Genomic DNA, 13,003 nt, shown 5'->3' with positions numbered 1-13,003 from the left:
GCCAAGGTGGAAAAGCACTGGGTTTCTGTTGAAGAGGATGATTTGTGGGCTGAGTTCAGGAAGGGGCATCCAAGTTATGGCTCTCCTCCTTGGGAAGCACGGAGGCTCTGAGACCTGCAGAGGAGCCCAATAGGCTGTGCCCTCCAGAAGCCTCTGCACCTTCTGATGGTGGTCCCTGAATGGCTCAAGTTCCAGAAGTTCCCTGCAGATGCCTTTGCAAGCACCAGTGCCAGGGACACTTACTGCCAATTTTGGCAAATTCATTTTTCTTGCTGCTGAATCGGATGAGAAGGCCCAGGCCCAGGGCATAACAAGCTTAGGGGGCTTTCAAAAACCCATTCAGGTCCAGCAGGAGCCTGGCTCACAAAACAGGGTTTGCTTCTTGTTTTGAACCCCAGTCAGTAATCCTAGACACAACAGGGGAAGACCACGGTACACCGGTGGGGGGGAGGGGGTGCTGAGCTCTGAAAGACTCTTTCTCTGTGCTACTCTGGACCAGAACAGGTATCTGGCATTTTGCTGGCGCAGGGTGGGGTTATGGCATTCTTCTCACAGGCTCAAATAATTACAGATAAAAGCTGGAAGTAGCACGAGGGCCTGGCCGATTCTCCCCGGGCACAGACTGACATGTCACACTGCCCTTCCAGATACAGGCTATCGGCTCCATCCAACATCCTTCCTGAGGACCAGGACATTCAGGCTAAATTCAGCCTCCGAGAGCCTGGGAAGCCAGCAGGCCCTGGAGCACTCCCAGGAGAATGAGAGCAGATGAATCTTTAAACAACAAAAGGAGTGTGTATGTGTGTGTCTGTGTTTGATAATGGTCCAAGCTTTAATAGCACGGTAAAATATTTATCTTATTTTTATAGCCAGCATGCAATCAACCCATAACACACTGACAGAATTTAGAAAGATCAAAGTCTACACAGCCACAGCTAGATGGAACCACTCCACATTTAAATATATATACATACATACATATATATATATATATATATATATATGTATGTATATATATACATGCATACACCCCAGGAGAAGAAGGGGACTCCTGGGAACGCAGTCATTCATTCCACACACTCTCCATTCTTTTCTAAGCCACAGAGGGAAGGGTTGTGAGTAACTCTCTGGTTTGGGGTTTTATTTAAGAAGTTAATTGCCTTAGCAAATTGTCCCATTCAAGTTAATCTCCCTCTTGGACCCTGCATAGCCTTGAATAGCCTTGATTTGTTTCACCGAAATTCCCAGTCCTCTTTTTGATTAAGTGATGTCTCTCGGACAGGGCTGAGGGTGGAGTGGAGAATTGGTAATAAATATTATGTAAATATTATTAAAGACAAAAGATCCTTACTTTTTGGATTTTTTCATAAGGAGGTGGAAAGAAGGAGTGGTCATGGGAAATCAGCACTTACTGAATTAGACGATATTAGAAATGGAAAGAACACACGGATGATGGGTATTAAGGAGGACACATATTGTTATGAGCACTGGGTGTTGTATGTAAGTGATGAGCCACTGAATTTTCCTGAAACCAATATTGCACTGTATGTCAACGAACTAGAATTTAAATAAAATGTGAAGAAAAAAAAGTCAATGTGAATTATGCATAAAAATTAAAATGACACAAAGTTAAAAAGGAATGGAAAGACTCAAAAGTCCATTGTCTTCATCCTTCAGATGAAGAAACTGGGAATGGGCTGAGCCATACAGATACGGGAGTGAGAACTGACCCATCCTTGTCTTTCACCAGGGCCAACGCTCTCCCAGGGTCTCCGGGCAGCAGATGGAAGGAGGCAAAAAGCAGAGGGTTTGGGACGTTACAGAAGGCACATTGTGGGGCTGTTGCTTTTTGCTCACAGGCAGCACGTGTGCAAGGAGAATTCCTGTGTGTTGATGACCACGAGCGTGTGTGCGTCTGTGTGTGTGTGGCTGTGTAAGGAAGAGCTCTATCCCCCTTATTGTAAGTTCTGAGTACAAGTAGTTAGGAGGTCCAGAAGATTAACAAAGGCTACACACAATTTACCTTCTTGTTCTCTATTCATATATACAGTACGAAAAACAAAGATGGTTCAAAGATAACACCATGAGAGAATTCTGTGGTTATTTTCAGCACAAATCATTTTTCCACCGACAAAGAATTGGCTTTATTCCAAATAAGACTTTAAGTTGTGCTTTTCTTTTTCTTTTCTCCTTTCCTTTTCTTTTCTATAAAATGGCAACTGTTTCTCAGGAGAAACAGCCTTTTTCCGTAAATGTAAATTGTTGGGGCATCTTATACCACTGATCAACGCATCTTGTGTTTCTTTATGGTTGTGAGGGGCAACAGCATGATTCTGAACTTGAGCAGATTGGGTTGTTGAATTTATCGTCTGGAGAGAAGCAAGGACAGAGCCTGCTGAGTCCCTGCAGCTGCCTCCAAAGTGACTTACTCCCCAGATGCTAAGCCAGTTCCCTTCTGGCTGATAAATGAAGTGAACGAAGTCGGGTAATTTTGTTAATTCCATACTGATTAGTTTCTGGCTAAGAATGATGGTCTGCATGATCTGGGCCCAAACTTTAAGCTGGTTTCTCCTCCTCAATTTTTGATATCTTCGGAGGACCTCAGGTGGCCCTTTCTGAACCCTGGGGATACATGAACACAACGCAGAAGATGGTCCCACTGTGGTCCTCATCCCTGCACACCCTCTCCCCTCTACCTGCCATAGATTAACCACTGTGTGGCAATCTGCGAATGTGGGGCAAATTCTGTGGGAAAGCTACCCTCTTACCTGATAAATCATCCCGTAAAATAAAACCCCAATTCAAATATTTTACTTTTGGCTGTTTTGAGACCATTCCTTGCTAGGGAATACTTTAGTAAAACCAAACTCTCCACAGGCCATCCAGACGGCTGTGTTGTCATGGAAGCTATTAAGGATAAGTGTACGCAGATCCAAAATAACAGAGGACGTCATTTTATTGGCTGTCCACAGGAAGTTTGGTCACACAAGGAGGTGGAGGCTGTGGCAGGTGTGGTACAACACAATACCTCATCTAACTACTAAACAGAAGGTTAGCTGATACTGGATAGGATAAAACCCCAGTGACCCTCTGCAGCCCGGGGCTCCGCCAACCCCTGGATAATGAAGCTGAAGAAGCCGGTGAGTGATGCCATCGTCCCACGAGTCTCCGTGTGTGTCGCACTGTCTTCCCGTAAAACAGCACTTGAAGATTCACCAAATTAGAAGAAAGAAAGCGAGCAAGCAGCACTTCCGTTTGAATACCAACACCACTGTAAGCAGACGTAGTGTGGCATGCAAATCCAGATCCGATCATTTTTTTCCCTTTTAGGTTTTTGTTTGTTTTTGTTTTTTTTTTAATTAACAAATGGAATGGCATGTCTATTTCAGATATTAGTAGCATAACACTCAGGTGCAATTTCAGTCTGGCCACAAGGGTCCTCGACTTTCCGTGCGTCCGTCACAAGAGCAGCAAGCAGGCCCCAGAACACTGTCCTTTCCTCCCGGACTCTGCAGCCCCGAGTCTCCTCTCTCCCAGGCCCACCCCCCTCAGACTCCAAATGCTGGCAAACAGCTACTTCTCTTATTTTCATTGTTATCAAGGCAGTCAGGCTGGGGAAGAAAATTCAACTAAACCAAGCCGTGGGCATTTGGGCCCTGCCCTCGTCTGCCACGGAGGGGGGATCCATTCACTCTCCCGGTAGTCTCTGTGCCCCAGGACTGGAGTTGTCCTCACCACCACGGAGTTGGGTCATGGGAAAGCTCCTACTGTCTGCAGCCCCCGGGGCTGTGGTCACACGGAGCTGAGCTTCACCAGGCCGCGCACGGAGTCCTCATGCAGAGAGTCCTGGCTGGCCAGACCGAGGACGTGCATGGTGCGGCTGTGGGCCAGGGGGCTGCCCGCCAGCATCCTGGGCGGCGAGGGTGCTTCCTCTGGAGTCAGAAACTGGTGGCCCACGTGCTCCTCTTTCAGGGGCAGTATGTCTGTCAGCGCGGCCTCCGCGGTGAGGTTGGGCATGGAGGAGGGCGGCGTGGGCTGCCCCAGCGTCAGGCTGGCACAGGGAGTGCCCAGGCCCGGCTTCCCGGGCAGGTGCAGCTCGTCGCTGGTGAGGCTAGGCTCGCTCTGCAGCAGGGGCGTGGCCGCGGCCTGCAAAACGAATTTGGTGCTCTGAATGCACTGGTCTTGGTCACACTGGAGAGCAGGAGGCAGCCAGCAAAGAGAAGGCAGAGATGAGATGGGCACAGGGTGGGGAGGAAAGGGGGCACGGTGGGGGGGGGGGCAGGGAAGGACAGGATGCGAGAGAGAGAGACAGAGAGAGAGAATGAGAGACAGAGAGAGAGAATGAGAGAGACAGAGAGAGAGAGAGAGAGAAACCCGTTAGTGACACCTCAGGGCAGAGAGCCTGCACAGCAGCCTGGTTTCATCTGGAGGCGCCCAGCACATACACGGTAAGTGCAAATACCCAGCATCTAAATAAGCCGCTGAAAGTACTGATCACCCACAGCTGCCCAGGGAGTTACATGCAGCCAGAGGCCATCATGCTCCTGGTCCCCCTTTACAGACTCAACCTAGTTAAAAAACAATCCCGCGGATGAAGTCACAGGTTTAGCAATCTGAGGTGCCTGTTTTTCGTGTGCTGAAAACCGCTTTTACTCTATTGTTTTAAAAACACAGGGCCTGTACACCTAGTTCAAAGCAGCGTGATTCACAATAGCCAAAGCTCAAAGGGAGAAGCCGGGGTCCATCGACAGATGAGAGGATGAACAAAATGTGGTACGTACAGACGATGGACCCCTACTGAGACATAACAAGGAAGGAAATCCTAACACACGCTCCAACATGGATGAACCCTGGGGATATCACGCCAGGTGAAGCCAGCCAGTCACAAATGGGAAATATTGTATGTTTCCGCTTATAGTAGTACCTACAGTAGTTACCTCTGTAAAGACAGAAAGCAGAGAGAAGGGTGGTTGCCGGGAGTCAGGGAGGGGGAAGGGAGCTCGTGTTCACGGGGACAGAGTCTCAGTTTTGAGAGATGAGGGATCCCGTGGATGGACGGTAGTGACCTTTGCACAACAATGTGAGTGTATTTATTGCCCCTGAAGTGCACACTTGAAAGGGTTAAAATGATACATTGTAGGTCATGTACAGTTTACTACAAAAAGTCTGAGCAGACTGTTCACAAAGCCCTAGAATTCCCCACTGCTAAATTTTCATCAGCTTCAAGGACCATTAATTGAGCTTCTGTGGTTTTTTTAATCTGTGAAAGAAAATGCCAACATTTTACAAGATACTTCCTTTTCTTCTAAGCATTCTTACATCGCATTACACCCTATGTCCTTTGCCTCTCCTCACTCACTGGGCGAAGGAAATGGTGTAAACACACTTTTAGCCGATCGAATGTGGATCTCTGATCCTCCGTAAACCCTCTCTTGAGCCATGGGGGCGGGTTTCAGATCAGCCAGAAGACTTCCACAGCACACAGAGATCTTGAACTCAAACGTGGGCAGTGACCCCTTAAGAGATTTTCAGGAACTGCTCTTCCACGGGAAGAAGAAGAGTCGGTGTGAGCTAATCTGTCCCAAGTTTGGGTTCAAGCAGTGAGCCAGGCAGGCTACTGCTTTGCTTCAGAAGTTCCCCTCTTCACAAATGAAGATCCTGAGGCTTAAATGAACGAGTGGCTTGCTCAAGACCTTACAGATAAAAGTAAGACATGGACCCAGGACCTGGGGCTGAGTTTGCCTGGCTGCAAACTTCTTTCTACTATTGCATGTGCCACATAGTAGGTGCTTAATAAACGTTCCTTGTCTGATTATCTATCCCCTCCTCTCTTTTTCGGAACTCCGGAGTTGCTGTAGAATCTGTGCTAACGGGTTTGCAAAGGAGGTGCCTCACCCTGTTCCTGCCAAGGGGATACCCAGGACTACCATCACTCAACCACCTCTGTGCAGGGAAGAGCCCAAACCATGCACCATGTGGCCTTCAGGGAGGAGAGGGAGTTCACTGGAAGTTCTGACTCCTAAGGCTTTTCTTTATTTGCTCCAGTGTGTGTGTGTGTGTGTGTGTGTGTCTCCTTTTGGCCAAATGGGTTTCTTTCTACAATCACAAGTGGTACCCCCCCCAACCCCCCCGCCAGAGGAGGAGAAGGAAGAGTTGCAGTCTCCCATGAATTCACAGGCTTTAGAGGGCAAAACACCTTGATTCTGGGCAAGAGTTTTTTTTTTTTTTCAACTTTTTAAATTTATTTTTGGGACAGAGAGAGACAGAGCATGAACGGGGGAGGGGCAGAGAGAGAGAGGGAGACACAGAATCGGAAACAGGCTCCAGGCTCCGAGCCATCAGCTCAGAGCCTGACGCAGGGCTCGAACTCACGGACCGCGAGATCGTGACCTGGCTGAAGTCGGACGCTTAACCGACTGCGCCACCCAGGCGCCCCAGAGTAGAGCTCTTTAAGGAAGGAAAGCCAGTTCCGTGGGAGACCCTCACTTTTTTTCCTTCTAAATATAATTTACTATCAAGTTAGCTAACGTACAGCGTATACAGTGTGCTCTTGGTTTCAGGAGTCAATTCCCGTGATTCATCGCTTCCATACAACCCCCAGTCCTCATCCCAACAGGTGCCCTCCTCAATGCCCATCACCCATTCCCCCCTCCCCCCACCCCCATCAACCCTCAGTTTGTTCTTTGTATTTAAGAGTCTCTTATGGTTTGCCTCCCTCCCTCTCTGTTTATACCTATTTTTTTCCCGTCCCTCCCCCTTGGTCTTTGGTTAAGTTTCTCAAATTCCACATCCGAGTGGAAACATATGATACCTTTCTCTGACTTATTTCACTTAGCATAATACTCTCCAGTTCCATCCACATTGTTGCAAATGGTAGGATTTCATTCTTTCTCATTGCCAAGTAGTATTCCATCGCAAGGAGACCCTCACTTTTGTTTCAGCCTTCATCTCAGTCCGGGGAGCTCAGAAACACCCAGAGCCTGGAGCATGGGCTGGAAGGCTGGTCACAGTCACAGTCACCTCCTGTACTCCCAAGCACCACCAGGCAGTTTTTGCCATAGCGGTGTTTTCCCACGGGGCCGCTCCTGCAGGGGGTTTCAGCCCGGTGCTGAGGGGCTTTCTGGTGGGAGGTGCTGAGGGGCACGCGGGGCGGGGGGCGGGGCTGCGGGCAGGCTGGTCCACACAGGTCTGCTCAAGCTCTCCAGGTCAGTCCTTTCAGTCCAGCACACCGGCTCCGTCTTGACAGGGCAGAGGTGGGGAGGAGCAACTTCCTGATTAATCACATTCATCTTCTGGAAACTGACCTAGGGCTTTGGATATATTGTGCTTTGCAAAGAAAGTTTTGTGTTTTGTGGCGCGTTCCATTTGGTATTCTTACAGCCAGCTGAGCTCCGCACTGCCTCCATTTCCCGGGGCTCAGTGCAGCCTGTGAGCAGGCCCGCTAGCGACCCCAGAGCCGTGCCCAGAGCTGCAGAGAGCAGGCGCTTTTCTGGGTACTGGAATCTTGTTCTCCATCTTCCCTCTTGGAGCCCTCACTATTCCTCCCACCTTCTGTCTACACAATGCCCTCAGCTCTAAGGAAAGATAAAATTGCAAATCAGATTTGCTTGTCTCTGTTGACCTGCAGGAAGCCTTTTTTATTGAAAACTAATGGGCAAATTCTATTTTAGGGATCAGCGCAAGACAACTCTTACAGGCTCACAGAGAATTCTGTTTGAGGGCAGAGCTGGAGATTTTCAAGGTCAGGGGCGCAAGCATGAGGGGAGAGGTGCCCCCCTCCTTCTCCCTCCTCTCTCCAGGTCACTGTTCATTTCTTCCTCCTTGATCACAACCCTCCAGCCATGCTCACGGCAGGGCCCACAGGGGGCACTAGAACCTCTGGGGATAAAGTGGTCTGTCCGCTCCTTAGAGCTTGTGTTCACCCGGAGGGCTAGGTGGGGCTGGATGTGTCTTCCAAGGCTTCACACTATCTTCATTGCTGACTCCAACAAGACCGCAGGTACCTGGGGTGGGTTTACTCTGAAACCATGAGGCTCAGGATCAGGGCCCCTGCCCTCCTGGTCCCTGGCATATTGGTTTTTCTCTCTTAAAGAGAAAGCGTCCTCCAAACCTGGGTTCACTCCTGTATACACCTATTGGCATTTTCCTGGGGCCCGACCGACAACTTGTTAAAACAGTAACAAATCTGTCTGTGTTCAGCCTCCCAGCCGGGCTGTTGAAAATGCTGTCCAGGGGCGCCTGGGTGGCGCAGTCGGTTAAGCGTCCGACTTCAGCCAGGTCACAATCTCGCAGTCCGTGAGTTCGAGCCCCGCGTCGGGCTCTGGGCTGATGGCTCAGAGCCTGGAGCCTGCTTCTGATTCTGTGTCTCCCTCTCTCTCTGCCCCTCCCCCATTCATGCTCTGTCTCTCTCTGTCCCAAAAATAAATAAAAAACGTTGAAAAAAAAATTAAAAAAAAAAAAGAAAATGCTGTCCAGTTTACCAGGGGTGAAGCCTAAGGACTTAAATACATGGAAATAAATTTAGCCTAAACCATTTAATTAAAAGAAATCTAAATATAAGTCATTCAGAAATTTTTTTAAAATGACTACTTTGAACTCTGACTTGTGTTATCAGACTTCAAGCACCTCTTGTATAGACTTCTTTAAATATTTTAAAAGAGGACTGTCGGGGTGCCTGGGTGGCGCAGTCGGTTAAGCGTCCGACTTCAGCCAGGTCACGATCTCGCGGTCCGTGAGTTCGAGCCCCGCGTCGGGCTCTGGGCTGATGGCTCGGAGCCTGGAGCCTGTTTCCGATTCTGTGTCTCCCTCTCTCTCTGCCCCTCCCCCGTTCATGCTCTGTCTCTCTCTGTCCCAAAAATAAATAAACGTTGAAAAAAAAATTAAAAAAAAAAAAAAAAAAAAAAAGAGGACTGTCTTTCTGAGTATAGTTATGGAGTTTCCTTTGTCATAGGAAAACACAGTTACATATTAACAATTAACCTACTCTTTGCGCCCCCCCCCCCCCCCCATCGCTCCCCACCAGTTTAACCTATGGCCGTGATATCAGTAATCACAGTTACTGGACCATGAAACTAAGTGTCTAAATCCTGCTGCACCCAAAACTTTGAAGATAATTTGCCACATTCAAACCGATTTTCCTTTGGACAACCAATCCCATTTGGGGGTACCCAGGGACCAGACTTTGTTCTACCGGATTTTGCCCAGATAAAGTTTCCTGCTGGCTCTACAGGACTATGGATTTTATCAGATTCCAACCAGGGACAGTGCAATGACTATAATTCTCATACCATTAATGTGGCATGTTTGGAACATCTCCTTCTTAGAAAAGACTCAATGATTAGGAGACATCCAATTTTTTCTTTTTTAAAGCTCGGCCCCAGGAGGATGGGTTGATAAACCTTCATGGTTGCAGTCCCATTTGAGAACTTGGCCAGTATTTTCAGGGTTACTATGGAGATGATCCATGAAAATGTTCTTACACCTCCTCCTTTTTACCTTTGCTTCTGATTCTTATTTGCCCACTTCTTGTTGATTTTTCCACTTAGTTTTCTTTCTCTCCGGCCTTCCCAATGCTCTTCTCTGCTTTCCCCTCCATCTCTTCCTTTCATGGGTTTCCCTCCCACTTCTTTTTTTCTCCTCCCGTCACCTTGACTTCTCCCTCTTCTGCCTTTCTTCTTCCCCCCCCCACCTCTATTTTCTCTTCGCTTTATTCATGCTTCCACTACCCACCACCTCCTTGGCTTTTCATTTGCTGACTCCTCTCTTCCACCAGTAGGGGGAGACGTCACCGCCTGCTTTTTCCTCTGACAACTTGGTAGCAGGGCTCACACTCCAGTGCGAACACCAAGACGCCCTTCAGTGTATCATTTTCTCTAACCAGTTATATAATCTTAAGAAAAACCAATAAACACCTGGATATTGGGCAGTGACAACCCATCTACTACAAACAGAAAATTGAGAAACTCACACGATCATTCCAAAACAACCCTATAAAGGTTCCTATTTATCAAGTATCAGGTTGAATCATATGAAATTGCCATTTAAAAGTCAAAAATCATCCAAATGCTGAATTCCAATGGAATAGAAGCCTGATCGCTTATAAGAGGGTCTATGAGAAGACCCTTCTGCTGGCAGCATAAAACGACTCCTGGCAGGAATGCGAGAGCATGTGCTGTGGTTGCAGTAAGTCACTTGACGGCTGGCTGATTTACTGCCCACATGAAGCTCTGCCATTTAACTTACAAAGAAGTTTATGGTTTCAGATGTTCAGATGCTGCACATTTTATCACTTAATGTTACAATCTGAAAACACCATAGAGATCATTTACTTTTTGTTTTTGCAGATTTTCAAGTAAAATTGCTCATGTTGGAATACATTTTATTTCACTCTATCTGGCTCCTTGTTTGAAATATACCTAGCACACAGATTAAATGCTGTTAAAAGCAAATCTGGGAGTTTTCGAGATGGTCTTGTATACAAATCAAGAGCGAATGAAATTATTTATTTCTTCTGCTCCAATTCTGTCAAAGGTATTAGCACTGGGCATCATTTATTTCTGTTTGGCTGTGAAGCCGTGTTCTCGGGTCTTATGAGTGCTCGTTTACAGTTATAGAATCACTATAAACTTCTAAAATCCACCTAAAATGTAGGTTAGGAGGAGAGCTTTCTTTTTATTGTCATTTAACATTACTATTTAAGTGTGTGTAAGTTATTTTTCCTACTATATTAGATTTTTCAGATGATGCATGGAGAGTTCTGCAATATTTATTCACAAACATTTTCATAAATCAGGTAACTGCTAGAGTCAGCCTTTTTTGATACTGGATTAAAGTGCATTCAAAAATTAGGTTAAGTAAATGTAACAAATGATTTTCTAACAAACAAAATTTCTAACAACCATGAACTATGTTCTTAGCTTTGTGGATAGCATGTGTTGCAAAGCATCTTTTAGTTACAAGTGCCAGATATGAGCATAAACTCTGACCCCGATGCTATACAGAACTTCAGTCATTTGACAATCAATTAAAATATACATACTAAAAACTGACCATAACTGGATGTCCTATGTATACATGGAAAGAACTTCAATATTAGGTATTAATAAAAGCCAATGATGAGGAAAACAGGAACAATGAAAATGTGACCTTCGGCTGGCACTGGGGTTATCTGCAAGTAATTCCAGTATGGCTCCTCAGAATGTCACCAGCACTCAGATAACAGAGGCTATACTGAGGTTACACACACCCTTTTAATGCTTTCGATGGCCCTTCGTTACTTTTCTAACATTTCCTTCCTCAGGAATTTGTAGTAGACGGATCACTTAGGCACTAAGCAACCATCCCCATCCCCAAATGGCGGGGGGGGGTGCTAACTCCCCCATCCTAAGTATCTTTGGGATGGGGGCCTCTGAGTGTTGGACATTTCCCTCTTGGACTGGGCACGATTTGTATCTGGCCCTGGTTCTGACCTGTGGGGCCATGTAGAACACATCTCATCTTCCCCCCATTGGAGTGTTCACATCCAGCCTCTCCTGGAGATGTTCTGATACATTTGGGGACACTGTCAGTAGTGGGTAGGAGCCTTGAGACCAGAAAGAGTTCTCTCAGCTGTACGCCAAGCCCCGCTGCCTCATAACAGAGGCAGCATGGAGACATAGAGAGTGCGTGGGGCTTGAAGTCAGTTCACTTTTAGATTCATTTATGGGCAACTCACATGTGTACTTGGGAATTATTATAAAGTGACAGAAACCCAACCTACAATCACTTCTAACGTGGTAAAATTTGCATGAAAGCTAAATTTAATTAACAATTAATGAAGGTGACACAGTCATGGGTCTCGTAGACATTAATTTACTAATTTTGATTTTGTAGTTTTCATGTTTTGGAGCTCATCGTTTTTTTCAGGCCTTAAAACTTTTCACAGTCCCTGGAAAAAGCACACAGGCACTTTGCTGACAGAGTCCAATAGGCAGAATAGCCATGACTTCTGGTCTCCTGGCCCATGGATTAATTTGATCCTATCAAGGCTATCACTGCACCAAAGAGAACTGTCTCTCTAGTCCCTAGTTCCATATTCACGAAGGAGATGTGACAAAACCAGAGTGAGGAAAGAATGAGGTGTGGGAATGAAGACAGGAACAAAGTAGTATTTGTGCAGAAATTCCCCTGAGAAGGCCCTTTGAGGGGAACTTTCACACACACTCAACATTTAATGAGCACCTCCTGTGTGCCAGGCTGTGTCATCCCCTGGGGCTGGGAGGGTGGGACAGAAAGGGGTCTCAGTTCCAACCACCATCCAGGAAGGCGGTCACCACTCACCCCTTCTTACTTCATGGTTTAGGAACTGGAGGCTCTTGGGATTAAGGGACTTGCCCATGATGCTGCAGCCCCCAGTGTCAGGACCGGCAAACGCAAGCCCAGGGGCCGTGATGCCACACTGAGCTCTCACCCTACCTTTCCCCGCTGCGTTGAGTACTTAAATCGGTCCATTTGCAAAGCTTTCTCTTTGACTGTCTTACGGCTTTATTCTATCATCCTCACTAGTATCCAACTAGACCAAGAGACTTGATTTGACTTGGTGAGGGCAGAGCTCACAGGGGTCAGGGGAGAGAAATTTAGGAAAAGATAATAAATATTGATTTTCACTTGATCTTAGCCAAAAGACTGAGAAGTGATAAATGTTGATTTAAAATAATAATCTTCCAGCATGAGAGATGAAATTGGGTTAATATCTCAGATGACAAACATGAACTCACGGTTTTTTAAAAAATGCCAGATCGACTGATACTTCTAGGATAACTAACAAAACTGACTCACATCTCTACTATTTCAAAGTGAATTTCTACAAACCATGTCATTCTTTCCTAAGTACAGGGAAGCAAACCTTCTTTAGGCTTTCCCAGCTACCTGCAGGGCACCACCCCACCACCCCCAGCTACCTATGGGCACACACATGCCACAATCAGCTTCCCCCTGACCTGCCCCTCTTCCTGTGTTTCCTTCT

The 13,003-nt window shown here is 46.8% G+C and overlaps 1 protein-coding gene across 4 annotated transcripts in view; it reads right to left on the bottom strand.

Moving 5' to 3' along the window:
• Positions 1-2,938: 2,938 nt before the first annotated feature.
• The window catches only part of ZDHHC14 (zDHHC palmitoyltransferase 14), a 293,086-nt gene continuing 283,021 nt past the window's right edge, over positions 2,939-13,003 (bottom strand). For 3 of the 4 annotated variants that reach the window (XM_086708227.1, XM_086708230.1, XM_086708229.1), the window contains exon 9: positions 2,939-4,191. In XM_086708227.1, the coding sequence (XP_086564353.1) occupies positions 3,793-4,191 (399 nt within the window). In that variant the 3' untranslated portion in view covers positions 2,939-3,792. The remainder of the gene's footprint in view (positions 4,192-13,003) is intronic. The other variant, XM_086708228.1, reaches the window with a different exon arrangement.

This window comes from Puma concolor, chromosome B2, assembly GCF_028749965.1.
Source record: "Puma concolor isolate L17-30 chromosome B2, mPumCon1.1.hap2, whole genome shotgun sequence".
Lineage (NCBI taxonomy): Eukaryota > Metazoa > Chordata > Mammalia > Carnivora > Felidae > Puma > Puma concolor.
Note: the sequence above shows the minus strand (reverse complement) of the source record. Positions and strands in the feature narration are given on the sequence as shown.